At 39.8% G+C, this 25,164-nt stretch overlaps 16 protein-coding genes and 5 pseudogenes across 16 annotated transcripts; 11 read left to right on the top strand and 10 right to left on the bottom strand.

Moving 5' to 3' along the window:
- Nucleotides 1–1,228: 1,228 nt before the first annotated feature.
- Nucleotides 1,229–2,112, top strand: LOC120285558 (annotated as a pseudogene).
- Nucleotides 2,113–2,299: 187 nt separating this feature from the next.
- LOC120285557 lies at nt 2,300–2,906 on the bottom strand (annotated as a pseudogene).
- Nucleotides 2,907–2,949: 43 nt separating this feature from the next.
- LOC120285534 lies at nt 2,950–3,332 on the top strand (annotated as a pseudogene).
- Nucleotides 3,333–3,757: 425 nt separating this feature from the next.
- On the bottom strand, nt 3,758–4,144 carry LOC120285533 (annotated as a pseudogene).
- A 183-nt stretch (nt 4,145–4,327) lies between these two features.
- LOC120285541 lies at nt 4,328–4,862 on the top strand (annotated as a pseudogene).
- Nucleotides 4,863–6,038: 1,176 nt separating this feature from the next.
- Nucleotides 6,039–6,965, top strand: LOC120285535 (histone H1-like). The gene has a single exon (XM_039298192.2). The coding sequence runs from the start codon at nt 6,100–6,102 to the stop codon at nt 6,868–6,870; it is 771 nt and encodes a 256-aa protein (XP_039154126.1). The 5' UTR covers nt 6,039–6,099; the 3' UTR covers nt 6,871–6,965.
- Nucleotides 6,966–7,258: 293 nt separating this feature from the next.
- Nucleotides 7,259–7,724, bottom strand: LOC120285548 (histone H2B). Its single transcript, XM_039298204.2, has one exon. It carries the CDS (start codon nt 7,674–7,676, stop codon nt 7,305–7,307), a length of 372 nt encoding a protein of 123 aa, XP_039154138.1. The 5' UTR covers nt 7,677–7,724; the 3' UTR covers nt 7,259–7,304.
- A 171-nt stretch (nt 7,725–7,895) lies between these two features.
- LOC120285545 (histone H2A) lies at nt 7,896–8,338 on the top strand. Its single transcript, XM_039298201.2, has one exon. It carries the CDS (start codon nt 7,903–7,905, stop codon nt 8,275–8,277), a length of 375 nt encoding a protein of 124 aa, XP_039154135.1. The 5' UTR covers nt 7,896–7,902; the 3' UTR covers nt 8,278–8,338.
- Nucleotides 8,339–8,696: 358 nt separating this feature from the next.
- On the bottom strand, nt 8,697–9,138 carry LOC120285555 (histone H4). Its single transcript, XM_039298212.2, has one exon. It carries the CDS (start codon nt 9,055–9,057, stop codon nt 8,746–8,748), a length of 312 nt encoding a protein of 103 aa, XP_039154146.1. The 5' UTR covers nt 9,058–9,138; the 3' UTR covers nt 8,697–8,745.
- A 1,916-nt stretch (nt 9,139–11,054) lies between these two features.
- On the top strand, nt 11,055–11,980 carry LOC120285539 (histone H1-like). Its single transcript, XM_039298196.2, has one exon. The coding sequence runs from the start codon at nt 11,116–11,118 to the stop codon at nt 11,884–11,886; it is 771 nt and encodes a 256-aa protein (XP_039154130.1). The 5' UTR covers nt 11,055–11,115; the 3' UTR covers nt 11,887–11,980.
- Nucleotides 11,981–12,273: 293 nt separating this feature from the next.
- Nucleotides 12,274–12,739, bottom strand: LOC120285547 (histone H2B). Its single transcript, XM_039298203.2, has one exon. The coding sequence runs from the start codon at nt 12,689–12,691 to the stop codon at nt 12,320–12,322; it is 372 nt and encodes a 123-aa protein (XP_039154137.1). The 5' UTR covers nt 12,692–12,739; the 3' UTR covers nt 12,274–12,319.
- A 171-nt stretch (nt 12,740–12,910) lies between these two features.
- Nucleotides 12,911–13,353, top strand: LOC120285543 (histone H2A). Its single transcript, XM_039298199.2, has one exon. It carries the CDS (start codon nt 12,918–12,920, stop codon nt 13,290–13,292), a length of 375 nt encoding a protein of 124 aa, XP_039154133.1. The 5' UTR covers nt 12,911–12,917; the 3' UTR covers nt 13,293–13,353.
- Nucleotides 13,354–13,711: 358 nt separating this feature from the next.
- LOC120285554 (histone H4) lies at nt 13,712–14,153 on the bottom strand. Its single transcript, XM_039298211.2, has one exon. It carries the CDS (start codon nt 14,070–14,072, stop codon nt 13,761–13,763), a length of 312 nt encoding a protein of 103 aa, XP_039154145.1. The 5' UTR covers nt 14,073–14,153; the 3' UTR covers nt 13,712–13,760.
- A 1,916-nt stretch (nt 14,154–16,069) lies between these two features.
- On the top strand, nt 16,070–16,996 carry LOC120285536 (histone H1-like). Its single transcript, XM_039298193.2, has one exon. It carries the CDS (start codon nt 16,131–16,133, stop codon nt 16,899–16,901), a length of 771 nt encoding a protein of 256 aa, XP_039154127.1. The 5' UTR covers nt 16,070–16,130; the 3' UTR covers nt 16,902–16,996.
- Nucleotides 16,997–17,289: 293 nt separating this feature from the next.
- On the bottom strand, nt 17,290–17,755 carry LOC120285550 (histone H2B). Its single transcript, XM_039298206.2, has one exon. The coding sequence runs from the start codon at nt 17,705–17,707 to the stop codon at nt 17,336–17,338; it is 372 nt and encodes a 123-aa protein (XP_039154140.1). The 5' UTR covers nt 17,708–17,755; the 3' UTR covers nt 17,290–17,335.
- A 171-nt stretch (nt 17,756–17,926) lies between these two features.
- Nucleotides 17,927–18,369, top strand: LOC120285542 (histone H2A). Its single transcript, XM_039298198.2, has one exon. The coding sequence runs from the start codon at nt 17,934–17,936 to the stop codon at nt 18,306–18,308; it is 375 nt and encodes a 124-aa protein (XP_039154132.1). The 5' UTR covers nt 17,927–17,933; the 3' UTR covers nt 18,309–18,369.
- Nucleotides 18,370–18,728: 359 nt separating this feature from the next.
- On the bottom strand, nt 18,729–19,170 carry LOC120285553 (histone H4). Its single transcript, XM_039298210.2, has one exon. The coding sequence runs from the start codon at nt 19,087–19,089 to the stop codon at nt 18,778–18,780; it is 312 nt and encodes a 103-aa protein (XP_039154144.1). The 5' UTR covers nt 19,090–19,170; the 3' UTR covers nt 18,729–18,777.
- A 1,916-nt stretch (nt 19,171–21,086) lies between these two features.
- On the top strand, nt 21,087–22,012 carry LOC120285538 (histone H1-like). Its single transcript, XM_039298195.2, has one exon. The coding sequence runs from the start codon at nt 21,148–21,150 to the stop codon at nt 21,916–21,918; it is 771 nt and encodes a 256-aa protein (XP_039154129.1). The 5' UTR covers nt 21,087–21,147; the 3' UTR covers nt 21,919–22,012.
- A 293-nt stretch (nt 22,013–22,305) lies between these two features.
- Nucleotides 22,306–22,771, bottom strand: LOC6740385 (histone H2B). Its single transcript, XM_002077208.4, has one exon. The coding sequence runs from the start codon at nt 22,721–22,723 to the stop codon at nt 22,352–22,354; it is 372 nt and encodes a 123-aa protein (XP_002077244.1). The 5' UTR covers nt 22,724–22,771; the 3' UTR covers nt 22,306–22,351.
- A 171-nt stretch (nt 22,772–22,942) lies between these two features.
- On the top strand, nt 22,943–23,385 carry LOC6740317 (histone H2A). The gene has a single exon (XM_002077153.4). The coding sequence runs from the start codon at nt 22,950–22,952 to the stop codon at nt 23,322–23,324; it is 375 nt and encodes a 124-aa protein (XP_002077189.3). The 5' UTR covers nt 22,943–22,949; the 3' UTR covers nt 23,325–23,385.
- Nucleotides 23,386–23,744: 359 nt separating this feature from the next.
- On the bottom strand, nt 23,745–24,186 carry LOC120285552 (histone H4). The gene has a single exon (XM_039298209.2). The coding sequence runs from the start codon at nt 24,103–24,105 to the stop codon at nt 23,794–23,796; it is 312 nt and encodes a 103-aa protein (XP_039154143.1). The 5' UTR covers nt 24,106–24,186; the 3' UTR covers nt 23,745–23,793.
- Between the last annotated feature and the right edge of the window lie 978 nt (nt 24,187–25,164).

Raw genomic sequence — 25,164 nt, 5'->3', positions numbered from 1 at the left:
GACCACAAACTAGATTCAATGAGATAAAATTTTCTTTGCGACTATTTATAAAAAAAAACAAATAAGAACAAAATTATTCTATTATATTATATTAATATCTCAATCATACGTAAAAAATAATTCTGCCAGAGAAAGAATCAAAATAATCTTATTTTTATTATTAAATTAAAAAGAGGTTATTACAATAATAAATATTTTTTATTTGTTCTTGGTGCTAACGTCCAGTAAAACTAGCATGCCAGTGTCTGGCAAGACGCTGAACTTTAAACACCTAAAAAAAATCAAATTCCGCGAAAGACATTTGAAATAATGAAATTACATTATAGAGCAATATTTATAAAATAACAGAAAATAATAAAATAAAATGAGTTTTATATTTTTTTCTATTGTTAATTAAGTTGTAATATTATTGAAGAGTCGTACGGACTATTGACACTGTCCCTTCAAACGTCTTAAAAAATAAAAATTATCTAAAATCAGCATGGAAATTGGCATTTTTGGGAATTTAATATCTATTACATAACAAAGATAATAAAAAAATTGTTGCTTCTTATTTTTCATTGATTTATTTATTGACTACATCGAGCTAATGCATAGATGAAATCGATGTTTCCGAACAAATTATTTGAAAATATGCATGAAAGTCTGATCTAATTAAGCAAACACATTAATAATTCAAAAAATTTTATTTATTATATTAATATTATATTATTAAGAAAGTATTTGATAACAATAGAAAATTATTCTGAATGCTCCGTAAAAGGAAACTGTTTCTGTAGGTTAATGTGAACTTAAATTATCTAATATATACCTTAATTAATAATATACGCTTCTTTCAGAAGTCTTTCTAAGATGAACGTTCAATTCAATAAACATTAGGAATTAGTAAAATATTGCAATATCTTATTTTAATTGATGTTTTATAAATTTCATAAAAATGTAAAAAAAAACTTCAATCGACATTTGAAAGTCTCCAAAATCCATATTACATCCTTTTAAAAATGCAAAGTGACGAAATAATTATTTAAAAGTTAGAACAATTAAAACCTTATTTTTATTAATGATTTTAATACTAAAAATTAAAAAAAGTTTATACTTCAAGCCAACTTCGACATAGTAAAAACGATGTCAGTAGCATTGTAAAGTGCTCTCCTCCTCGATTCTCATAAGAGCAAAGGAGTGGTAGCAGCGCGCGGGCCGTTTTTTAACAGAAAAAAATGTTCTCAGTGAATAAAATGGCTGATTCTGCAGTTGCAACGCCCGCTTCCCCAGTCTGCCACGCCAGCGACAGTTGAGAAAAAAGTGGTCCAAAAAAAGCATCTGGATCCGCTGCACAAAGGCTAAGAAAAGCCACTGCGACCCGTCACATCCGCCAACTCAGCAAATGGTGGACGCTTCTATTAAAAATTTAAAAACGTGCGGTTCATCACTTCTTGCAATAAAAAAATATATCACTGCCACCTATAAATGTGACGCCCAAAAGTTAGCGCATTCATCAAGAAGTACCTAAAATCGGCCTGCCTGGTCAATGGAAAGCTTATCCAAACAAAGGGAAAGGGTGCATCTGGATCATTTAAACTTTCGGCCTCCGCCAAGAAGGATAAGGATCCGAAGGCGAAGTCGAGGGTTTTGTCTGCTGAGAAAAAGTTCAAAGCAAGAAGTAGCCTCTAAGAAGATTGGTGTCTCCTCCAAAAAAAACCCCGCTGGGCTGCTGACAAAAAGCCCAAAGCTAAGAAGGTTGCTACCAAAAAGACTGCCGAAAATAAGAAAACTGAAGGCAAAAGCCAAGGATCCAAGAAAACTGGAATCGTAAAGTCAAGAACGCCGCAACAAAGGCGAAAGTGACTGCATCGAAGCCAAAGGCTTAGTAGCGAAAGCCCAAAGCAAAGCAGCGTGTCTGCAGACCCAAAAGACGTAAGAAAGCATCGGTTTCTGCTACCCAAGAAGCCGAAAGCAAAAGACTACGGCTCAAAAATAATTGTGAAAAAGTACAGTATTTGTACATTTCGCAATCAAAAATTTAGATTTATGATTATAGATCTGAAATTTGTTTTATACAAGTCCTTTTCAGGCTACAACGTTCTTTTGCAAGAGAAAAAAACTTTAATTTAAATAGTATTTGTGTATTAAAATGTTCTACTTATTTATTAGCTGACGTTCGCAGCAACAATAAAACGCTTCATGTCTTCGTTATGAATTATATTGCATATTGCCGCATTCAGTTTTCGTTCGATATTTATTTGAACAGTATCACTCACTCACTTGCGGTAGACTTTATTGTAAATTAATTTTCGATGATTTATTGGTATATTGAAAATGCATTTCTTTGTATAAACCATTGTGGCCCTGAAAAGGGCCGTTTTGGATTGTTGTCCGCATTCGAGAGCCAATTATTGGAGCTGTGTACTTGTAACGCCTTGGTTCCCTCACTGACAGCATGCTTGGCCAACTCTCCAGCAGAAGCAGGCGAACAGCCGTTGGATTCCCGACTGGTGATGTCGAGCGCTTGTAGTGAGCTAGACGAGACGCTTCGCAGCAATTCGCTCGAAAATATCATTTACAAAGCTGTTCATTATGCTCATCCTTCGACGAAATTCCGTGTCAGGATGACCTGCTTGAGAACCTTGTAAAGTAGATGCATAGCTCTCCTTCCTCTTGCGCTTCTTTTCTTGTCGGTCTTGTGATGTTCTTCTGAGCCTTGCCAGCCTTCTTGCTGCCTTTCCACTAGTTTTCGGAGCATTGTTCACGTTACTTAATTTTCACAAACACAATTCACTTATCGATGTGCCCGAACGCGTTCACCTTTATACTTTTTCGAGCAGTCAATTCAGTCTAAGTCACCCACCCCTAACTGAACGCCGGCAAACGGAAAAGTATAATATTCCGCTGTCGGGTTCGACGAGCATTCGTTTCCGTGTGTAAAGAACTAAGTGAAATAAAGCGCAAAGCAAAATGTCTGGACGTGGAAAAGTGCAAAGTGAAGGAAAGGCAAAGTCCCGCTCGAACCGTGCCGTCTTCAATTCCTGTGGCGTATTCACCGTCTGCTGCGAAAGGCAACTACGCGGCGTGTTGGTGCAGGCGCTCCATTTACCTAGCTGCCGTAATGAATATCTGCCCTGAGGTTCTCGAGTTGGCTGGCAATGCTGCTCGTGACAACAAGAAGACTAGAATTATTCCGCGTCATCTGCAACTGGCCATCCGAAACGACGGAGTTAAACAAGCTGCTCTCCGCGTCACAATTGCACAAGGTGCGTGTTGCCTAATATACAGGCTGTTCTGTTGCCCAAGAAGACCGAGAAGAAGGCCTAAACGTTTCAAAGGCTAAGCTAAAACCTACTTGTACATAAAATCGTCAACGTCCTTTTCAGGACGACCAAATTATTACCAAAGAATTGAAAAAATTTACACTTGGAATTTTTTGTAAATAGTAAATCATAAAAAAAACTACTTAAAGATTGACATGTAGTACAGTTTTCTTCTATATGCGTATAAACTACAATTTGCTTCTTTAAATACTCCCACACACGATGTGATGCTTACACGCTGTCTAAAACCACTTCAGTCTGTCAAGCCATGTTAGAAATACACATTCCGTCTGAAAGAGTACGAACGACCGACATTTATTTTTAGTTACGATCTACAATTTCTTAAGTCCCAACCAATAAATTAAATACTTTTTGAAAATCTTCCTCCTTTTAAAAACTAAATAGTGGTCCTGAAAAGGACATTGCTTAATAGGGTACAGAATTACAGTTTTTTAACCGCCAAATCCGTAGAGCGGCCTTGCTCTTCAGAGCGTAACAACATCCAGCTGTAACTGTCTTCCTCTTGGCGTGTTCGTGTAGGTGACGGCATCACGAATACGTTCTCCAAGAAACCTTCAGAACGCACGCTTTCCTCGTATATGAGTCCAATATGCGCTTCACACCGCCTCGACGAGCCAAACGGCGGATAGCAGCTTCGTGATACCTTGGATGTTATCACGCAGCACTTTGCGATGACGCTTGCGCCACCCTTTCCCAAGCCTTTGCCTCCTTTACCACGACCAGTCATTTTTCACTGTTTTATACTATTATACACACACAGCACGAAAGTCACTAAAGAACTAAATTCAACGTTTCGGCGTGCCCCTATTTATAGGTAAAACGACAAAAACCCGAGAGAGTACGAACATATGTTCGTTTCGTTCTTCGTCGTCAAATGAAATGGCCTCTGTTTTCTCTCTCTCTTCACCATCCGCGATTGCTATATAAGTAGGTAGCAAATGCTCTGATCGTTTATTGTGTTTTTAAACGTGAAGTAGTGAACGTGAAATTTTGTGAAACCAATGGCTCGAACCAAGCAAACTGCACGCAAATCGACTGGTGGAAAAGCACCACGCAAACAACTGGCTACAAAGGCCGCTCGCAAGAGTGCTCCAGCCACTGGAGGTGTGAAGAAGCCCCATCGCTATCGCCCTGGAACAGTGGCCTTGCGTGAAATCCGTCGCTACCAAAAGAGCACCGAGCTTCTAATCCGCAAGCTGCCTTTCCAGCGTCTGGTGCGTGAAATCGCTCAGACTTTAAGACGGACTTGCGATTCCAGAGCTCGGCGTTATGGCTCTGCAGGAAGCTAGCGAAGCCTACCTAGTTGGTCTCTTCGAAGATACCAACTTGTGTGCCATTCATGCCAAGCGTGTCACCATTATGCCCAAAGACATCCAGTTAGCGCGACGCATTCGCGGCGAGCGTGCTTAAGCTGACAGGCATCAACTTGCAGTGTAGTACTCTATAATCGGTCCTTTTCAGGACCACAAACTAGATTCAATGAGATAAAATTTTCTGTTGCGACTATTTATAAAATAAAAACAAATAAGAACAAAATTCATATTCTATTATTATTATATTAATATCTTCAATCATACGTAAAATAGTAATTCTGCCAGAGAAAGAATCAAAATAATCTTATTTTTATTATTAAATTAAAGAAGAGGTTATTACAATAATAAATATTTTTTATTGTTCTTGGTGCTAACGTCCAGTAAAACTAGCAGTGCCAGTGTCGTGGCAAGGGACGCTGAACTTTAAACACCTAAAAAAAATCTAAATTCCGCGAAAGACAGTTTGGAAATAATGAAATTACATTGATGAGAGCAATATTTATAAAATAACAGAAAATAATAAAATAAAATGAGCTGTTTTATATTTTTTCTATGTGTTAATTTAAGTTGTAAATATTATTGAAGAGGTCGTACGGGACTATTGACACTGTCCCTTCAAACGTCTGTAAAAAATAAAAGTTATCTAAAATTCAGCATGGAAATTGGCTAATTTGGTTGGGGAATTTAATATCTATTACATAACAAAGGATAATAAAAAAATTGTTGCTTCTTATTTTTCATTTGATTTATTTATTTGACTACATCGAGGCTAATGCATATATGGCGAGGAAATCGATTGATTTCCGAACAAATTATTTGAAAATATGCATGAAAGGTCTGATCTAATTAAGCAAACACATTAATAATTCAAGAAAATTTTATTTATTATATTAATATTATATTATTTAAGAAAGTATTTGTATTTTTAACAATAGAAAATTATTTCTGAATGCTGCCGTAAAAGAAACTGTTTCTGTAGGTTAATGTGAACTTAAATTATCTAATATAGTACCTTAATTAATAATATACGCTTCTTTCAGAAGTCTTTCTAAGGGATGAACGTTGCAATTTCAATAAACATTAGGAATTAGTAAAATATTTGCAATATTTCTTATTTTAATTGATGTTTTGTTATAAATTGGTCCAGTTAAAAATGTAAATATAAAACTTCAATCAACATTTGAAAGTCTCAAAATCCATATTACATCCTTTTAAAAATGCAAAGTGACGAAATAATTATTTAAAAGTGTAGAACAATTAAAACCTTATTTTTATTAATGATTTTAAATACTAAAAAATTAAAAAAAGTTTATACTTCAAGCCAACTTCGACATAGTAAACGACTGATGTCAGTAGCATTGTTAAAGTGCTCTCCTCCTCGATTCTCATAAGAGCAAAGGAGGTTGGTAGGCAGCGCGCGGGCCGTTTTTAACAGAAAAAAAGTGTTCTCGGTGAATAAAATGTCTGATTCTGCAGTTGCAACGCCCGCTTCCCCAGTGGCTGCCACGCCAGCGACAGTTGAGAAAAAAGTGGTCCAAAAAAAGGCATCTGGATCCGCTGGCACAAAGGCTAAGAAAGCCACTGCGACGCCGTCACATCCGCCAACTCAGCAAATGGTGGACGCTTCTATTAAAAATTTAAAGGAACGTGGCGGTTCATCACTTCTTGCAATAAAAAAATATATCACTGCCACCTATAAATGCGACGCCCAAAAGTTAGCGCCATTCATCAAGAAGTACCTAAAATCGGCCGTGGTCAATGGAAAGCTTATCCAAACAAAGGGAAAAGGTGCATCTGGATCTTTTAAACTGTCGGCCTCCGCCAAGAAGGACAAAGATCCGAAGGCAAAGTCGAAGGTTTTGTCTGCAGAGAAAAAAGTTCAAAGCAAGAAGGTAGCCTCTAAGAAGATTGGTGTCTCCTCAAAAAAAACCGCCGCTGGGGCTGCTGACAAAAAGCCCAAAGCTAAGAAGGGTGTGGCTACCAAAAAGACTGCCGAAAATAAGAAAACTGAGAAGGCAAAAGCCAAGGATGCCAAGAAAACTGGAATCGTAAAGTCGAAGAACGCCGCAACAAAGGCGAAAGTGACTGCATCGAAGCCAAAGGCTGTAGTAGCGAAAGCCCCAAAGGCAAAGCCAGCGGTGTCTGCAAGACCCAAAAAGACGGTGAAGAAAGCATCGGTTTCTGCTACCGCCAAGAAGCCGAAAGCAAAGACTACGGCTGCCAAAAAGTAAATTGTGAAAAAGTACAGTATTTGGTACATGTTCGCAATCAAAAATTTAGATTTATGATTTATAGATCTGAAATTTGTTTATACAAGTCCTTTTCAGGGCTACAACGTTCTTTTGCAAGAGAAAAAAACTTTAATTTAAATAGTATTTGTGTATTAAAATGTTCTACTTATTTATTAGCTGACGTTCGCAGCAACAATAAAACGCTTCATGTCTTGCGTTATTGAATTATATTGCATATTGGCCGCATTCAGTTTTCGTTTCCGATATTTATTTGAACAGTATCACTCACTCACTTGCGGGTAGATACGTTTTATTGGTAAATTAATTTTCGATGATTGGTGATTGGTATATTGAAAAATGCATTTCTTTGGTATAAACCATTGTGGCCCTGAAAAGGGCCGTTTTGGATTGTTGTCCGCATTCGCAGGAGCCAATTATTTGGAGCTGGTGTACTTGGTAACAGCCTTGGTTCCCTCACTGACAGCATGCTTGGCCAACTCTCCAGGCAGAAGCAGGCGAACAGCCGTTTGGATTTCCCGACTGGTGATGGTCGAGCGCTTGTTGTAGTGAGCTAGACGAGACGCTTCGGCAGCAATTCGCTCGAAAATATCATTTACAAAGCTGTTCATTATGCTCATCGCCTTCGACGAAATTCCGGTGTCAGGATGGACCTGCTTGAGAACCTTGTAAATGTAGATGGCATAGCTCTCCTTCCTCTTGCGCTTCTTTTTCTTGTCGGTCTTGGTGATGTTCTTCTGAGCCTTGCCAGCCTTCTTGGCTGCCTTTCCACTAGTTTTCGGAGGCATTGTTCACGTTACTTATATTTTCACAAACACAATTCACTTATCGTGATGTGGGCCCGAACGCGTTCACCTTTATACTTTTTTTCGAGCAGTCAATTCAGGTCTAAGTCACCCACCCCTAACTGAACGCGCCGGCAAACGGAAAAGTATAAATATTCCGCTGTCGGGGTTCGACGAGCATTCGTGTTCCGTGTGTAAAGTGAACTAAGTGAAATAAACGCAAAGCAAAATGTCTGGACGTGGAAAAGGTGGCAAAGTGAAGGGAAAGGCAAAGTCCCGCTCGAACCGTGCCGGTCTTCAATTCCCTGTGGGCCGTATTCACCGTCTGCTGCGAAAGGGCAACTACGCCGAGCGTGTTGGTGCAGGCGCTCCAGTTTACCTAGCTGCCGTAATGGAATATCTGGCCGCTGAGGTTCTCGAGTTGGCTGGCAATGCTGCTCGTGACAACAAGAAGACTAGAATTATTCCGCGTCATCTGCAACTGGCCATCCGAAACGACGAGGAGTTAAACAAGCTGCTCTCCGGCGTCACAATTGCACAAGGTGGCGTGTTGCCTAATATACAGGCTGTTCTGTTGCCCAAGAAGACCGAGAAGAAGGCCTAAACGTTTCAAAGGCTAAGCTAAAAACCTACTTGTACATAAAATCGTCAAACCGTCCTTTTCAGGACGACCAAATTATTACCAAAGAATTGAAAAAAATTTTACACTTGGAATTTTTTTGTAAATAGTAAATCATAAAAAAAACTACTTAAAGATTGACATGTAGTACAGTTTTTCTTCTATATGCGGTATAAACTACAATTTGCTTCTTTAAATACTCCCACACCACGATGTGATGCTTTACACGCGGTGTCTAAAACCACTTCAGTCTGTTCAAGGCCATGTTAGAAATACACATTCCGTCTGAAAGAGTACGAACGACCGACATTTATTTTAGTTACGATCTACATATTTCTTAAGTCCCAACCAATAAAATTAAATACTTTTTGAAAATCTTCCTCCTTTTAAAAACTAAATAGTGGTCCTGAAAAGGACCGATTGCTTAATAGGGGTACAGAATTTACAGTTTTTTTAACCGCCAAATCCGTAGAGGGTGCGGCCTTGCCTCTTCAGAGCGTAGACAACATCCATGGCTGTAACTGTCTTCCTCTTGGCGTGTTCGGTGTAGGTGACGGCATCACGAATTACGTTCTCCAAGAAAACCTTCAGAACGCCACGCGTTTCCTCGTATATGAGTCCAGATATGCGCTTCACACCGCCTCGACGAGCCAAACGGCGGATAGCAGGCTTCGTGATACCTTGGATGTTATCACGCAGCACTTTGCGATGACGCTTGGCGCCACCCTTTCCCAAGCCTTTGCCTCCTTTACCACGACCAGTCATTTTTCACTGTTTTATACTATTATACACACACAGCACGAAAGTCACTAAAGAACTAAATTCAACGTTTCGGCGTGCCCCTATTTATAGGTAAAACGACAAAAACCCGAGAGAGTACGAACGATATGTTCGTTTCGTTCTTCGGTCGTCAAATGAAATGGCCTCTGTTTTTCTCTCTCTCTTTCACCATCCGCGATTGCTATATAAGTAGGTAGCAAATGCTCTGATCGTTTATTGTGTTTTTAAACGTGAAGTAGTGAACGTGAAATTTTGTGAAACCCAAATGGCTCGAACCAAGCAAACTGCACGCAAATCGACTGGTGGAAAAGCACCACGCAAACAACTGGCTACAAAGGCCGCTCGCAAGAGTGCTCCAGCCACTGGAGGTGTGAAGAAGCCCCATCGCTATCGCCCTGGAACAGTGGCCTTGCGTGAAATCCGTCGCTACCAAAAGAGCACCGAGCTTCTAATCCGCAAGCTGCCTTTCCAGCGTCTGGTGCGTGAAATCGCTCAGGACTTTAAGACGGACTTGCGATTCCAGAGCTCGGCGGTTATGGCTCTGCAGGAAGCTAGCGAAGCCTACCTAGTTGGTCTCTTCGAAGATACCAACTTGTGTGCCATTCATGCCAAGCGTGTCACCATTATGCCCAAAGACATCCAGTTAGCGCGACGCATTCGCGGCGAGCGTGCTTAAGCTGACAGGGCATCAACTTGCAGTGTAGTACTCTATAATCGGTCCTTTTCAGGACCACAAACTAGATTCAATGAGATAAAATTTTCTGTTGCGACTATTTATAAAATAAAAACAAATAAGAACAAAATTCATATTCTATTATTATTATATTAATATCTTCAATCATACGTAAAAATAGTAATTCTGCCAGAGAAAGAATCAAAATAATCTTATTTTTATTATTAAATTAAAGAAGAGGTTATTACAATAATAAATATTTTTTATTTGTTCTTGGTGCTAACGTCCAGTAAAACTAGCAGTGCCAGTGTCGTGGCAAGGGACGCTGAACTTTAAACACCTAAAAAAAATCTAAATTCCGCGAAAGACAGTTTGGAAATAATGAAATTACATTGATGAGAGCAATATTTATAAAATAACAGAAAATAATAAAATAAAATGAGCTGTTTTATATTTTTTTCTATGTGTTAATTTAAGTTGTAAATATTATTGAAGAGGTCGTACGGGACTATTGACACTGTCCCTTCAAACGTCTGTAAAAAATAAAAGTTATCTAAAATTCAGCATGGAAATTGGCTAATTTGGTTGGGGAATTTAATATCTATTACATAACAAAGGATAATAAAAAAATTGTTGCTTCTTATTTTTCATTTGATTTATTTATTTGACTACATCGAGGCTAATGCATATATGGCGAGGAAATCGATTGATTTCCGAACAAATTATTTGAAAATATGCATGAAAGGTCTGATCTAATTAAGCAAACACATTAATAATTCAAGAAAATTTTATTTATTATATTAATATTATATTATTTAAGAAAGTATTTGTATTTTTAACAATAGAAAATTATTTCTGAATGCTGCCGTAAAAGAAACTGTTTCTGTAGGTTAATGTGAACTTAAATTATCTAATATAGTACCTTAATTAATAATATACGCTTCTTTCAGAAGTCTTTCTAAGGGATGAACGTTGCAATTTCAATAAACATTAGGAATTAGTAAAATATTTGCAATATTTCTTATTTTAATTGATGTTTTGTTATAAATTGGTCCAGTTAAAAATGTAAATATAAAACTTCAATCAACATTTGAAAGTCTCAAAATCCATATTACATCCTTTTAAAAATGCAAAGTGACGAAATAATTATTTAAAAGTGTAGAACAATTAAAACCTTATTTTTATTAATGATTTTAAATACTAAAAAATTAAAAAAAGTTTATACTTCAAGCCAACTTCGACATAGTAAACGACTGATGTCAGTAGCATTGTTAAAGTGCTCTCCTCCTCGATTCTCATAAGAGCAAAGGAGGTTGGTAGGCAGCGCGCGGGCCGTTTTTAACAGAAAAAAAGTGTTCTCGGTGAATAAAATGTCTGATTCTGCAGTTGCAACGCCCGCTTCCCCAGTGGCTGCCACGCCAGCGACAGTTGAGAAAAAAGTGGTCCAAAAAAAGGCATCTGGATCCGCTGGCACAAAGGCTAAGAAAGCCACTGCGACGCCGTCACATCCGCCAACTCAGCAAATGGTGGACGCTTCTATTAAAAATTTAAAGGAACGTGGCGGTTCATCACTTCTTGCAATAAAAAAATATATCACTGCCACCTATAAATGCGACGCCCAAAAGTTAGCGCCATTCATCAAGAAGTACCTAAAATCGGCCGTGGTCAATGGAAAGCTTATCCAAACAAAGGGAAAAGGTGCATCTGGATCTTTTAAACTGTCGGCCTCCGCCAAGAAGGACAAAGATCCGAAGGCAAAGTCGAAGGTTTTGTCTGCAGAGAAAAAAGTTCAAAGCAAGAAGGTAGCCTCTAAGAAGATTGGTGTCTCCTCAAAAAAAACCGCCGCTGGGGCTGCTGACAAAAAGCCCAAAGCTAAGAAGGGTGTGGCTACCAAAAAGACTGCCGAAAATAAGAAAACTGAGAAGGCAAAAGCCAAGGATGCCAAGAAAACTGGAATCGTAAAGTCGAAGAACGCCGCAACAAAGGCGAAAGTGACTGCATCGAAGCCAAAGGCTGTAGTAGCGAAAGCCCCAAAGGCAAAGCCAGCGGTGTCTGCAAGACCCAAAAAGACGGTGAAGAAAGCATCGGTTTCTGCTACCGCCAAGAAGCCGAAAGCAAAGACTACGGCTGCCAAAAAGTAAATTGTGAAAAAGTACAGTATTTGGTACATGTTCGCAATCAAAAATTTAGATTTATGATTATAGATCTGAAATTTGTTTATACAAGTCCTTTTCAGGGCTACAACGTTCTTTTGCAAGAGAAAAAAACTTTAATTTAAATAGTATTTGTGTATTAAAATGTTCTACTTATTTATTAGCTGACGTTCGCAGCAACAATAAAACGCTTCATGTCTTGCGTTATTGAATTATATTGCATATTGGCCGCATTCAGTTTTCGTTTCCGATATTTATTTGAACAGTATCACTCACTCACTTGCGGGTAGATACGTTTTATTGGTAAATTAATTTTCGATGATTGGTGATTGGTATATTGAAAAATGCATTTCTTTGGTATAAACCATTGTGGCCCTGAAAAGGGCCGTTTTGGATTGTTGTCCGCATTCGCAGGAGCCAATTATTTGGAGCTGGTGTACTTGGTAACAGCCTTGGTTCCCTCACTGACAGCATGCTTGGCCAACTCTCCAGGCAGAAGCAGGCGAACAGCCGTTTGGATTTCCCGACTGGTGATGGTCGAGCGCTTGTTGTAGTGAGCTAGACGAGACGCTTCGGCAGCAATTCGCTCGAAAATATCATTTACAAAGCTGTTCATTATGCTCATCGCCTTCGACGAAATTCCGGTGTCAGGATGGACCTGCTTGAGAACCTTGTAAATGTAGATGGCATAGCTCTCCTTCCTCTTGCGCTTCTTTTTCTTGTCGGTCTTGGTGATGTTCTTCTGAGCCTTGCCAGCCTTCTTGGCTGCCTTTCCACTAGTTTTCGGAGGCATTGTTCACGTTACTTATATTTTCACAAACACAATTCACTTATCGTGATGTGGGCCCGAACGCGTTCACCTTTATACTTTTTTTCGAGCAGTCAATTCAGGTCTAAGTCACCCACCCCTAACTGAACGCGCCGGCAAACGGAAAAGTATAAATATTCCGCTGTCGGGGTTCGACGAGCATTCGTGTTCCGTGTGTAAAGTGAACTAAGTGAAATAAACGCAAAGCAAAATGTCTGGACGTGGAAAAGGTGGCAAAGTGAAGGGAAAGGCAAAGTCCCGCTCGAACCGTGCCGGTCTTCAATTCCCTGTGGGCCGTATTCACCGTCTGCTGCGAAAGGGCAACTACGCCGAGCGTGTTGGTGCAGGCGCTCCAGTTTACCTAGCTGCCGTAATGGAATATCTGGCCGCTGAGGTTCTCGAGTTGGCTGGCAATGCTGCTCGTGACAACAAGAAGACTAGAATTATTCCGCGTCATCTGCAACTGGCCATCCGAAACGACGAGGAGTTAAACAAGCTGCTCTCCGGCGTCACAATTGCACAAGGTGGCGTGTTGCCTAATATACAGGCTGTTCTGTTGCCCAAGAAGACCGAGAAGAAGGCCTAAACGTTTCAAAGGCTAAGCTAAAAACCTACTTGTACATAAAATCGTCAAACCGTCCTTTTCAGGACGACCAAATTATTACCAAAGAATTGAAAAAAATTTTACACTTGGAATTTTTTTGTAAATAGTAAATCATAAAAAAAACTACTTAAAGATTGACATGTAGTACAGTTTTTCTTCTATATGCGGTATAAACTACAATTTGCTTCTTTAAATACTCCCACACCACGATGTGATGCTTTACACGCGGTGTCTAAAACCACTTCAGTCTGTTCAAGGCCATGTTAGAAATACACATTCCGTCTGAAAGAGTACGAACGACCGACATTTATTTTAGTTACGATCTACATATTTCTTAAGTCCCAACCAATAAAATTAAATACTTTTTGAAAATCTTCCTCCTTTTAAAAACTAAATAGTGGTCCTGAAAAGGACCGATTGCTTAATAGGGGTACAGAATTTACAGTTTTTTTAACCGCCAAATCCGTAGAGGGTGCGGCCTTGCCTCTTCAGAGCGTAGACAACATCCATGGCTGTAACTGTCTTCCTCTTGGCGTGTTCGGTGTAGGTGACGGCATCACGAATTACGTTCTCCAAGAAAACCTTCAGAACGCCACGCGTTTCCTCGTATATGAGTCCAGATATGCGCTTCACACCGCCTCGACGAGCCAAACGGCGGATAGCAGGCTTCGTGATACCTTGGATGTTATCACGCAGCACTTTGCGATGACGCTTGGCGCCACCCTTTCCCAAGCCTTTGCCTCCTTTACCACGACCAGTCATTTTTCACTGTTTTATACTATTATACACACACAGCACGAAAGTCACTAAAGAACTAAATTCAACGTTTCGGCGTGCCCCTATTTATAGGTAAAACGACAAAAACCCGAGAGAGTACGAACGATATGTTCGTTTCGTTCTTCGGTCGTCAAATGAAATGGCCTCTGTTTTTCTCTCTCTCTTTCACCATCCGCGATTGCTATATAAGTAGGTAGCAAATGCTCTGATCGTTTATTGTGTTTTTAAACGTGAAGTAGTGAACGTGAAATTTTGTGAAACCCAAATGGCTCGAACCAAGCAAACTGCACGCAAATCGACTGGTGGAAAAGCACCACGCAAACAACTGGCTACAAAGGCCGCTCGCAAGAGTGCTCCAGCCACTGGAGGTGTGAAGAAGCCCCATCGCTATCGCCCTGGAACAGTGGCCTTGCGTGAAATCCGTCGCTACCAAAAGAGCACCGAGCTTCTAATCCGCAAGCTGCCTTTCCAGCGTCTGGTGCGTGAAATCGCTCAGGACTTTAAGACGGACTTGCGATTCCAGAGCTCGGCGGTTATGGCTCTGCAGGAAGCTAGCGAAGCCTACCTAGTTGGTCTCTTCGAAGATACCAACTTGTGTGCCATTCATGCCAAGCGTGTCACCATTATGCCCAAAGACATCCAGTTAGCGCGACGCATTCGCGGCGAGCGTGCTTAAGCTGACAGGGCATCAACTTGCAGTGTAGTACTCTATAATCGGTCCTTTTCAGGACCACAAACTAGATTCAATGAGATAAAATTTTCTGTTGCGACTATTTATAAAATAAAAACAAATAAGAACAAAATTCATATTCTATTATTATTATATTAATATCTTCAATCATACGTAAAAATAGTAATTCTGCCAGAGAAAGAATCAAAATAATCTTATTTTTATTATTAAATTAAAGAAGAGGTTATTACAATAATAAATATTTTTTATTTGTTCTTGGTGCTAACGTCCAGTAAAACTAGCAGTGCCAGTGTCGTGGCAAGGGACGCTGAACTTTAAACACCTAAAAAAAATCTAAATTCCGCGAAAGACAGTTTGGAAATAATGAAATTACATTGATGAGAGCAATATTTATAAAATAACAGAAAATAATAAAATAAAATGAGCTGTTTTATATTTTTTTCTATGTGTTAATTTAAGTTGTAAATATTATTGAAGAGGTCGTACGGGACTATTGACACTGTCCCTTCAAACGTCTGTAAAAAATAAAAGTTATCTAAAATTCAGCATGGAAATTGGCTAATTTGGTTGGGGAATTTAATATCTATTACATAACAAAGGATAATAAAAAAATTGTTGCTTCTTATTTTTCATTTGATTTATTTATTTGACTACATCGAGGCTAATGCATATATGGCGAGGAAATCGATTGATTTCCGAACAAATTATTTGAAAATATGCATGAAAGGTCTGATCTAATTAAGCAAACACATTAATAATTCAAGAAAATTTTATTTATTATATTAATATTATATTATTTAAGAAAGTATTTGTATTTTTAACAATAGAAAATTATTTCTGAATGCTGCCGTAAAAGAAACTGTTTCTGTAGGTTAATGTGAACTTAAATTATCTAATATAGTACCTTAATTAATAATATACGCTTCTTTCAGAAGTCTTTCTAAGGGATGAACGTTGCAATTTCAATAAACATTAGGAATTAGTAAAATATTTGCAATATTTCTTATTTTAATTGATGTTTTGTTATAAATTGGTCCAGTTAAAAATGTAAATATAAAACTTCAATCAACATTTGAAAGTCTCAAAATCCATATTACATCCTTTTAAAAATGCAAAGTGACGAAATAATTATTTAAAAGTGTAGAACAATTAAAACCTTATTTTTATTAATGATTTTAAATACTAAAAAATTAAAAAAAGTTTATACTTCAAGCCAACTTCGACATAGTAAACGACTGATGTCAGTAGCATTGTTAAAGTGCTCTCCTCCTCGATTCTCATAAGAGCAAAGGAGGTTGGTAGGCAGCGCGCGGGCCGTTTTTAACAGAAAAAAAGTGTTCTCGGTGAATAAAATGTCTGATTCTGCAGTTGCAACGCCCGCTTCCCCAGTGGCTGCCACGCCAGCGACAGTTGAGAAAAAAGTGGTCCAAAAAAAGGCATCTGGATCCGCTGGCACAAAGGCTAAGAAAGCCACTGCGACGCCGTCACATCCGCCAACTCAGCAAATGGTGGACGCTTCTATTAAAAATTTAAAGGAACGTGGCGGTTCATCACTTCTTGCAATAAAAAAATATATCACTGCCACCTATAAATGCGACGCCCAAAAGTTAGCGCCATTCATCAAGAAGTACCTAAAATCGGCCGTGGTCAATGGAAAGCTTATCCAAACAAAGGGAAAAGGTGCATCTGGATCTTTTAAACTGTCGGCCTCCGCCAAGAAGGACAAAGATCCGAAGGCAAAGTCGAAGGTTTTGTCTGCAGAGAAAAAAGTTCAAAGCAAGAAGGTAGCCTCTAAGAAGATTGGTGTCTCCTCAAAAAAAACCGCCGCTGGGGCTGCTGACAAAAAGCCCAAAGCTAAGAAGGGTGTGGCTACCAAAAAGACTGCCGAAAATAAGAAAACTGAGAAGGCAAAAGCCAAGGATGCCAAGAAAACTGGAATCGTAAAGTCGAAGAACGCCGCAACAAAGGCGAAAGTGACTGCATCGAAGCCAAAGGCTGTAGTAGCGAAAGCCCCAAAGGCAAAGCCAGCGGTGTCTGCAAGACCCAAAAAGACGGTGAAGAAAGCATCGGTTTCTGCTACCGCCAAGAAGCCGAAAGCAAAGACTACGGCTGCCAAAAAGTAAATTGTGAAAAAGTACAGTATTTGGTACATGTTCGCAATCAAAAATTTAGATTTATGATTTATAGATCTGAAATTTGTTTATACAAGTCCTTTTCAGGGCTACAACGTTCTTTTGCAAGAGAAAAAAACTTTAATTTAAATAGTATTTGTGTATTAAAATGTTCTACTTATTTATTAGCTGACGTTCGCAGCAACAATAAAACGCTTCATGTCTTGCGTTATTGAATTATATTGCATATTGGCCGCATTCAGTTTTCGTTTCCGATATTTATTTGAACAGTATCACTCACTCACTTGCGGGTAGATACGTTTTATTGGTAAATTAATTTTCGATGATTGGTGATTGGTATATTGAAAAATGCATTTCTTTGGTATAAACCATTGTGGCCCTGAAAAGGGCCGTTTTGGATTGTTGTCCGCATTCGCAGGAGCCAATTATTTGGAGCTGGTGTACTTGGTAACAGCCTTGGTTCCCTCACTGACAGCATGCTTGGCCAACTCTCCAGGCAGAAGCAGGCGAACAGCCGTTTGGATTTCCCGACTGGTGATGGTCGAGCGCTTGTTGTAGTGAGCTAGACGAGACGCTTCGGCAGCAATTCGCTCGAAAATATCATTTACAAAGCTGTTCATTATGCTCATCGCCTTCGACGAAATTCCGGTGTCAGGATGGACCTGCTTGAGAACCTTGTAAATGTAGATGGCATAGCTCTCCTTCCTCTTGCGCTTCTTTTTCTTGTCGGTCTTGGTGATGTTCTTCTGAGCCTTGCCAGCCTTCTTGGCTGCCTTTCCACTAGTTTTCGGAGGCATTGTTCACGTTACTTATATTTTCACAAACACAATTCACTTATCGTGATGTGGGCCCGAACGCGTTCACCTTTATACTTTTTTTCGAGCAGTCAATTCAGGTCTAAGTCACCCACCCCTAACTGAACGCGCCGGCAAACGGAAAAGTATAAATATTCCGCTGTCGGGGTTCGACGAGCATTCGTGTTCCGTGTGTAAAGTGAACTAAGTGAAATAAACGCAAAGCAAAATGTCTGGACGTGGAAAAGGTGGCAAAGTGAAGGGAAAGGCAAAGTCCCGCTCGAACCGTGCCGGTCTTCAATTCCCTGTGGGCCGTATTCACCGTCTGCTGCGAAAGGGCAACTACGCCGAGCGTGTTGGTGCAGGCGCTCCAGTTTACCTAGCTGCCGTAATGGAATATCTGGCCGCTGAGGTTCTCGAGTTGGCTGGCAATGCTGCTCGTGACAACAAGAAGACTAGAATTATTCCGCGTCATCTGCAACTGGCCATCCGAAACGACGAGGAGTTAAACAAGCTGCTCTCCGGCGTCACAATTGCACAAGGTGGCGTGTTGCCTAATATACAGGCTGTTCTGTTGCCCAAGAAGACCGAGAAGAAGGCCTAAACGTTTCAAAGGCTAAGCTAAAAACCTACTTGTACATAAAATCGTCAAACCGTCCTTTTCAGGACGACCAAATTATTACCAAAGAATTGAAAAAAATTTTACACTTGGAATTTTTTTGTAAATAGTAAATCATAAAAAAAACTACTTAAAGATTGACATGTAGTACAGTTTTTCTTCTATATGCGGTATAAACTACAATTTGCTTCTTTAAATACTCCCACACCACGATGTGATGCTTTACACGCGGTGTCTAAAACCACTTCAGTCTGTTCAAGGCCATGTTAGAAATACACATTCCGTCTGAAAGAGTACGAACGACCGACATTTATTTTTAGTTACGATCTACATATTTCTTAAGTCCCAACCAATAAAATTAAATACTTTTTGAAAATCTTCCTCCTTTTAAAAACTAAATAGTGGTCCTGAAAAGGACCGATTGCTTAATAGGGGTACAGAATTTACAGTTTTTTTAACCGCCAAATCCGTAGAGGGTGCGGCCTTGCCTCTTCAGAGCGTAGACAACATCCATGGCTGTAACTGTCTTCCTCTTGGCGTGTTCGGTGTAGGTGACGGCATCACGAATTACGTTCTCCAAGAAAACCTTCAGAACGCCACGCGTTTCCTCGTATATGAGTCCAGATATGCGCTTCACACCGCCTCGACGAGCCAAACGGCGGATAGCAGGCTTCGTGATACCTTGGATGTTATCACGCAGCACTTTGCGATGACGCTTGGCGCCACCCTTTCCCAAGCCTTTGCCTCCTTTACCACGACCAGTCATTTTTCACTGTTTTATACTATTATACACACACAGCACGAAAGTCACTAAAGAACTAAATTCAACGTTTCGGCGTGCCCCTATTTATAGGTAAAACGACAAAAACCCGAGAGAGTACGAACGATATGTTCGTTTCGTTCTTCGGTCGTCAAATGAAATGGCCTCTGTTTTTCTCTCTCTCTTTCACCATCCGCGATTGCTATATAAGTAGGTAGCAAATGCTCTGATCGTTTATTGTGTTTTTAAACGTGAAGTAGTGAACGTGAAATTTTGTGAAACCCAAATGGCTCGAACCAAGCAAACTGCACGCAAATCGACTGGTGGAAAAGCACCACGCAAACAACTGGCTACAAAGGCCGCTCGCAAGAGTGCTCCAGCCACTGGAGGTGTGAAGAAGCCCCATCGCTATCGCCCTGGAACAGTGGCCTTGCGTGAAATCCGTCGCTACCAAAAGAGCACCGAGCTTCTAATCCGCAAGCTGCCTTTCCAGCGTCTGGTGCGTGAAATCGCTCAGGACTTTAAGACGGACTTGCGATTCCAGAGCTCGGCGGTTATGGCTCTGCAGGAAGCTAGCGAAGCCTACCTAGTTGGTCTCTTCGAAGATACCAACTTGTGTGCCATTCATGCCAAGCGTGTCACCATTATGCCCAAAGACATCCAGTTAGCGCGACGCATTCGCGGCGAGCGTGCTTAAGCTGACAGGGCATCAACTTGCAGTGTAGTACTCTATAATCGGTCCTTTTCAGGACCACAAACTAGATTCAATGAGATAAAATTTTCTGTTGCGACTATTTATAAAATAAAAACAAATAAGAACAAAATTCATATTCTATTATTATTATATTAATATCTTCAATCATACGTAAAAATAGTAATTCTGCCAGAGAAAGAATCAAAATAATCTTATTTTTATTATTAAATTAAAGAAGAGGTTATTACAATAATAAATATTTTTTATTTGTTCTTGGTGCTAACGTCCAGTAAAACTAGCAGTGCCAGTGTCGTGGCAAGGGACGCTGAACTTTAAACACCTAAAAAAAATCTAAATTCCGCGAAAGACAGTTTGGAAATAATGAAATTACATTGATGAGAGCAATATTTATAAAATAACAGAAAATAATAAAATAAAATGAGCTGTTTTATATTTTTTTCTATGTGTTAATTTAAGTTGTAAATATTATTGAAGAGGTCGTACGGGACTATTGACACTGTCCCTTCAAACGTCTGTAAAAAATAAAAGTTATCTAAAATTCAGCATGGAAATTGGCTAATTTGGTTGGGGAATTTAATATCTATTACATAACAAAGGATAATAAAAAAATTGTTGCTTCTTATTTTTCATTTGATTTATTTATTTGACTACATCGAGGCTAATGCATATATGGCGAGGAAATCGATTGATTTCCGAACAAATTATTTGAAAATATGCATGAAAGGTCTGATCTAATTAAGCAAACACATTAATAATTCAAGAAAATTTTATTTATTATATTAATATTATATTATTTAAGAAAGTATTTGTATTTTTAACAATAGAAAATTATTTCTGAATGCTGCCGTAAAAGAAACTGTTTCTGTAGGTTAATGTGAACTTAAATTATCTAATATAGTACCTTAATTAATAATATACGCTTCTTTCAGAAGTCTTTCTAAGGGATGAACGTTGCAATTTCAATAAACATTAGGAATTAGTAAAATATTTGCAATATTTCTTATTTTAATTGATGTTTTGTTATAAATTGGTCCAGTTAAAAATGTAAATATAAAACTTCAATCAACATTTGAAAGTCTCAAAATCCATATTACATCCTTTTAAAAATGCAAAGTGACGAAATAATTATTTAAAAGTGTAGAACAATTAAAACCTTATTTTTATTAATGATTTTAAATACTAAAAAATTAAAAAAAGTTTATACTTCAAGCCAACTTCGACATAGTAAACGACTGATGTCAGTAGCATTGTTAAAGTGCTCTCCTCCTCGATTCTCATAAGAGCAAAGGAGGTTGGTAGGCAGCGCGCGGGCCGTTTTTAACAGAAAAAAAGTGTTCTCGGTGAATAAAATGTCTGATTCTGCAGTTGCAACGCCCGCTTCCCCAGTGGCTGCCACGCCAGCGACAGTTGAGAAAAAAGTGGTCCAAAAAAAGGCATCTGGATCCGCTGGCACAAAGGCTAAGAAAGCCACTGCGACGCCGTCACATCCGCCAACTCAGCAAATGGTGGACGCTTCTATTAAAAATTTAAAGGAACGTGGCGGTTCATCACTTCTTGCAATAAAAAAATATATCACTGCCACCTATAAATGCGACGCCCAAAAGTTAGCGCCATTCATCAAGAAGTACCTAAAATCGGCCGTGGTCAATGGAAAGCTTATCCAAACAAAGGGAAAAGGTGCATCTGGATCTTTTAAACTGTCGGCCTCCGCCAAGAAGGACAAAGATCCGAAGGCAAAGTCGAAGGTTTTGTCTGCAGAGAAAAAAGTTCAAAGCAAGAAGGTAGCCTCTAAGAAGATTGGTGTCTCCTCAAAAAAAACCGCCGCTGGGGCTGCTGACAAAAAGCCCAAAGCTAAGAAGGGTGTGGCTACCAAAAAGACTGCCGAAAATAAGAAAACTGAGAAGGCAAAAGCCAAGGATGCCAAGAAAACTGGAATCGTAAAGTCGAAGAACGCCGCAACAAAGGCGAAAGTGACTGCATCGAAGCCAAAGGCTGTAGTAGCGAAAGCCCCAAAGGCAAAGCCAGCGGTGTCTGCAAGACCCAAAAAGACGGTGAAGAAAGCATCGGTTTCTGCTACCGCCAAGAAGCCGAAAGCAAAGACTACGGCTGCCAAAAAGTAAATTGTGAAAAAGTACAGTATTTGGTACATGTTCGCAATCAAAAATTTAGATTTATGATTATAGATCTGAAATTTGTTTATACAAGTCCTTTTCAGGGCTACAACGTTCTTTTGCAAGAGAAAAAAACTTTAATTTAAATAGTATTTGTGTATTAAAATGTTCTACTTATTTATTAGCTGACGTTCGCAGCAACAATAAAACGCTTCATGTCTTGCGTTATTGAATTATATTGCATATTGGCCGCATTCAGTTTTCGTTTCCGATATTTATTTGAACAGTATCACTCACTCACTTGCGGGTAGATACGTTTTATTGGTAAATTAATTTTCGATGATTGGTGATTGGTATATTGAAAAATGCATTTCTTTGGTATAAACCATTGTGGCCCTGAAAAGGGCCGTTTTGGATTGTTGTCCGCATTCGCAGGAGCCAATTATTTGGAGCTGGTGTACTTGGTAACAGCCTTGGTTCCCTCACTGACAGCATGCTTGGCCAACTCTCCAGGCAGAAGCAGGCGAACAGCCGTTTGGATTTCCCGACTGGTGATGGTCGAGCGCTTGTTGTAGTGAGCTAGACGAGACGCTTCGGCAGCAATTCGCTCGAAAATATCATTTACAAAGCTGTTCATTATGCTCATCGCCTTCGACGAAATTCCGGTGTCAGGATGGACCTGCTTGAGAACCTTGTAAATGTAGATGGCATAGCTCTCCTTCCTCTTGCGCTTCTTTTTCTTGTCGGTCTTGGTGATGTTCTTCTGAGCCTTGCCAGCCTTCTTGGCTGCCTTTCCACTAGTTTTCGGAGGCATTGTTCACGTTACTTATATTTTCACAAACACAATTCACTTATCGTGATGTGGGCCCGAACGCGTTCACCTTTATACTTTTTTTCGAGCAGTCAATTCAGGTCTAAGTCACCCACCCCTAACTGAACGCGCCGGCAAACGGAAAAGTATAAATATTCCGCTGTCGGGGTTCGACGAGCATTCGTGTTCCGTGTGTAAAGTGAACTAAGTGAAATAAACGCAAAGCAAAATGTCTGGACGTGGAAAAGGTGGCAAAGTGAAGGGAAAGGCAAAGTCCCGCTCGAACCGTGCCGGTCTTCAATTCCCTGTGGGCCGTATTCACCGTCTGCTGCGAAAGGGCAACTACGCCGAGCGTGTTGGTGCAGGCGCTCCAGTTTACCTAGCTGCCGTAATGGAATATCTGGCCGCTGAGGTTCTCGAGTTGGCTGGCAATGCTGCTCGTGACAACAAGAAGACTAGAATTATTCCGCGTCATCTGCAACTGGCCATCCGAAACGACGAGGAGTTAAACAAGCTGCTCTCCGGCGTCACAATTGCACAAGGTGGCGTGTTGCCTAATATACAGGCTGTTCTGTTGCCCAAGAAGACCGAGAAGAAGGCCTAAACGTTTCAAAGGCTAAGCTAAAAACCTACTTGTACATAAAATCGTCAAACCGTCCTTTTCAGGACGACCAAATTATTACCAAAGAATTGAAAAAAATTTTACACTTGGAATTTTTTTGTAAATAGTAAATCATAAAAAAAACTACTTAAAGATTGACATGTAGTACAGTTTTTCTTCTATATGCGGTATAAACTACAATTTGCTTCTTTAAATACTCCCACACCACGATGTGATGCTTTACACGCGGTGTCTAAAACCACTTCAGTCTGTTCAAGGCCATGTTAGAAATACACATTCCGTCTGAAAGAGTACGAACGACCGACATTTATTTTTAGTTACGATCTACATATTTCTTAAGTCCCAACCAATAAAATTAAATACTTTTTGAAAATCTTCCTCCTTTTAAAAACTAAATAGTGGTCCTGAAAAGGACCGATTGCTTAATAGGGGTACAGAATTTACAGTTTTTTTAACCGCCAAATCCGTAGAGGGTGCGGCCTTGCCTCTTCAGAGCGTAGACAACATCCATGGCTGTAACTGTCTTCCTCTTGGCGTGTTCGGTGTAGGTGACGGCATCACGAATTACGTTCTCCAAGAAAACCTTCAGAACGCCACGCGTTTCCTCGTATATGAGTCCAGATATGCGCTTCACACCGCCTCGACGAGCCAAACGGCGGATAGCAGGCTTCGTGATACCTTGGATGTTATCACGCAGCACTTTGCGATGACGCTTGGCGCCACCCTTTCCCAAGCCTTTGCCTCCTTTACCACGACCAGTCATTTTTCACTGTTTTATACTATTATACACACACAGCACGAAAGTCACTAAAGAACTAAATTCAACGTTTCGGCGTGCCCCTATTTATAGGTAAAACGACAAAAACCCGAGAGAGTACGAACGATATGTTCGTTTCGTTCTTCGGTCGTCAAATGAAATGGCCTCTGTTTTTCTCTCTCTCTTTCACCATCCGCGATTGCTATATAAGTAGGTAGCAAATGCTCTGATCGTTTATTGTGTTTTTAAACGTGAAGTAGTGAACGTGAAATTTTGTGAAACCCAAATGGCTCGAACCAAGCAAACTGCACGCAAATCGACTGGTGGAAAAGCACCACGCAAACAACTGGCTACAAAGGCCGCTCGCAAGAGTGCTCCAGCCACTGGAGGTGTGAAGAAGCCCCATCGCTATCGCCCTGGAACAGTGGCCTTGCGTGAAATCCGTCGCTACCAAAAGAGCACCGAGCTTCTAATCCGCAAGCTGCCTTTCCAGCGTCTGGTGCGTGAAATCGCTCAGGACTTTAAGACGGACTTGCGATTCCAGAGCTCGGCGGTTATGGCTCTGCAGGAAGCTAGCGAAGCCTACCTAGTTGGTCTCTTCGAAGATACCAACTTGTGTGCCATTCATGCCAAGCGTGTCACCATTATGCCCAAAGACATCCAGTTAGCGCGACGCATTCGCGGCGAGCGTGCTTAAGCTGACAGGGCATCAACTTGCAGTGTAGTACTCTATAATCGGTCCTTTTCAGGACCACAAACTAGATTCAATGAGATAAAATTTTCTGTTGCGACTATTTATAAAATAAAAACAAATAAGAACAAAATTCATATTCTATTATTATTATATTAATATCTTCAATCATACGTAAAAATAGTAATTCTGCCAGAGAAAGAATCAAAATAATCTTATTTTTATTATTAAATTAAAGAAGAGGTTATTACAATAATAAATATTTTTTATTTGTTCTTGGTGCTAACGTCCAGTAAAACTAGCAGTGCCAGTGTCGTGGCAAGGGACGCTGAACTTTAAACACCTAAAAAAAATCTAAATTCCGCGAAAGACAG

The sequence above is a fragment of the Drosophila simulans genome, unplaced genomic scaffold (genome assembly GCF_016746395.2).
Source record: "Drosophila simulans strain w501 unplaced genomic scaffold, Prin_Dsim_3.1 Segkk46_quiver_pilon, whole genome shotgun sequence".
Classification (NCBI taxonomy): Eukaryota; Metazoa; Arthropoda; class Insecta; order Diptera; family Drosophilidae; genus Drosophila; species Drosophila simulans.
This window is presented reverse-complemented; position numbering and strand designations above follow the sequence as displayed.

What these genes read in the sequence shown, in the direction of transcription:
- LOC120285535 (XM_039298192.2), top strand. Translation starts at nt 6,100, where the DNA reads ATGTCTGATTCTGCAGTTGCAACGCCCGCTTCCCCAGTGGCTGCCACG.
- LOC120285548 (XM_039298204.2), bottom strand. Translation starts at nt 7,676, where the DNA reads ATGCCTCCGAAAACTAGTGGAAAGGCAGCCAAGAAGGCTGGCAAGGCT.
- LOC120285545 (XM_039298201.2), top strand. Translation starts at nt 7,903, where the DNA reads ATGTCTGGACGTGGAAAAGGTGGCAAAGTGAAGGGAAAGGCAAAGTCC.
- LOC120285555 (XM_039298212.2), bottom strand. Translation starts at nt 9,057, where the DNA reads ATGACTGGTCGTGGTAAAGGAGGCAAAGGCTTGGGAAAGGGTGGCGCC.
- LOC120285539 (XM_039298196.2), top strand. Translation starts at nt 11,116, where the DNA reads ATGTCTGATTCTGCAGTTGCAACGCCCGCTTCCCCAGTGGCTGCCACG.
- LOC120285547 (XM_039298203.2), bottom strand. Translation starts at nt 12,691, where the DNA reads ATGCCTCCGAAAACTAGTGGAAAGGCAGCCAAGAAGGCTGGCAAGGCT.
- LOC120285543 (XM_039298199.2), top strand. Translation starts at nt 12,918, where the DNA reads ATGTCTGGACGTGGAAAAGGTGGCAAAGTGAAGGGAAAGGCAAAGTCC.
- LOC120285554 (XM_039298211.2), bottom strand. Translation starts at nt 14,072, where the DNA reads ATGACTGGTCGTGGTAAAGGAGGCAAAGGCTTGGGAAAGGGTGGCGCC.
- LOC120285536 (XM_039298193.2), top strand. Translation starts at nt 16,131, where the DNA reads ATGTCTGATTCTGCAGTTGCAACGCCCGCTTCCCCAGTGGCTGCCACG.
- LOC120285550 (XM_039298206.2), bottom strand. Translation starts at nt 17,707, where the DNA reads ATGCCTCCGAAAACTAGTGGAAAGGCAGCCAAGAAGGCTGGCAAGGCT.
- LOC120285542 (XM_039298198.2), top strand. Translation starts at nt 17,934, where the DNA reads ATGTCTGGACGTGGAAAAGGTGGCAAAGTGAAGGGAAAGGCAAAGTCC.
- LOC120285553 (XM_039298210.2), bottom strand. Translation starts at nt 19,089, where the DNA reads ATGACTGGTCGTGGTAAAGGAGGCAAAGGCTTGGGAAAGGGTGGCGCC.
- LOC120285538 (XM_039298195.2), top strand. Translation starts at nt 21,148, where the DNA reads ATGTCTGATTCTGCAGTTGCAACGCCCGCTTCCCCAGTGGCTGCCACG.
- LOC6740385 (XM_002077208.4), bottom strand. Translation starts at nt 22,723, where the DNA reads ATGCCTCCGAAAACTAGTGGAAAGGCAGCCAAGAAGGCTGGCAAGGCT.
- LOC6740317 (XM_002077153.4), top strand. Translation starts at nt 22,950, where the DNA reads ATGTCTGGACGTGGAAAAGGTGGCAAAGTGAAGGGAAAGGCAAAGTCC.
- LOC120285552 (XM_039298209.2), bottom strand. Translation starts at nt 24,105, where the DNA reads ATGACTGGTCGTGGTAAAGGAGGCAAAGGCTTGGGAAAGGGTGGCGCC.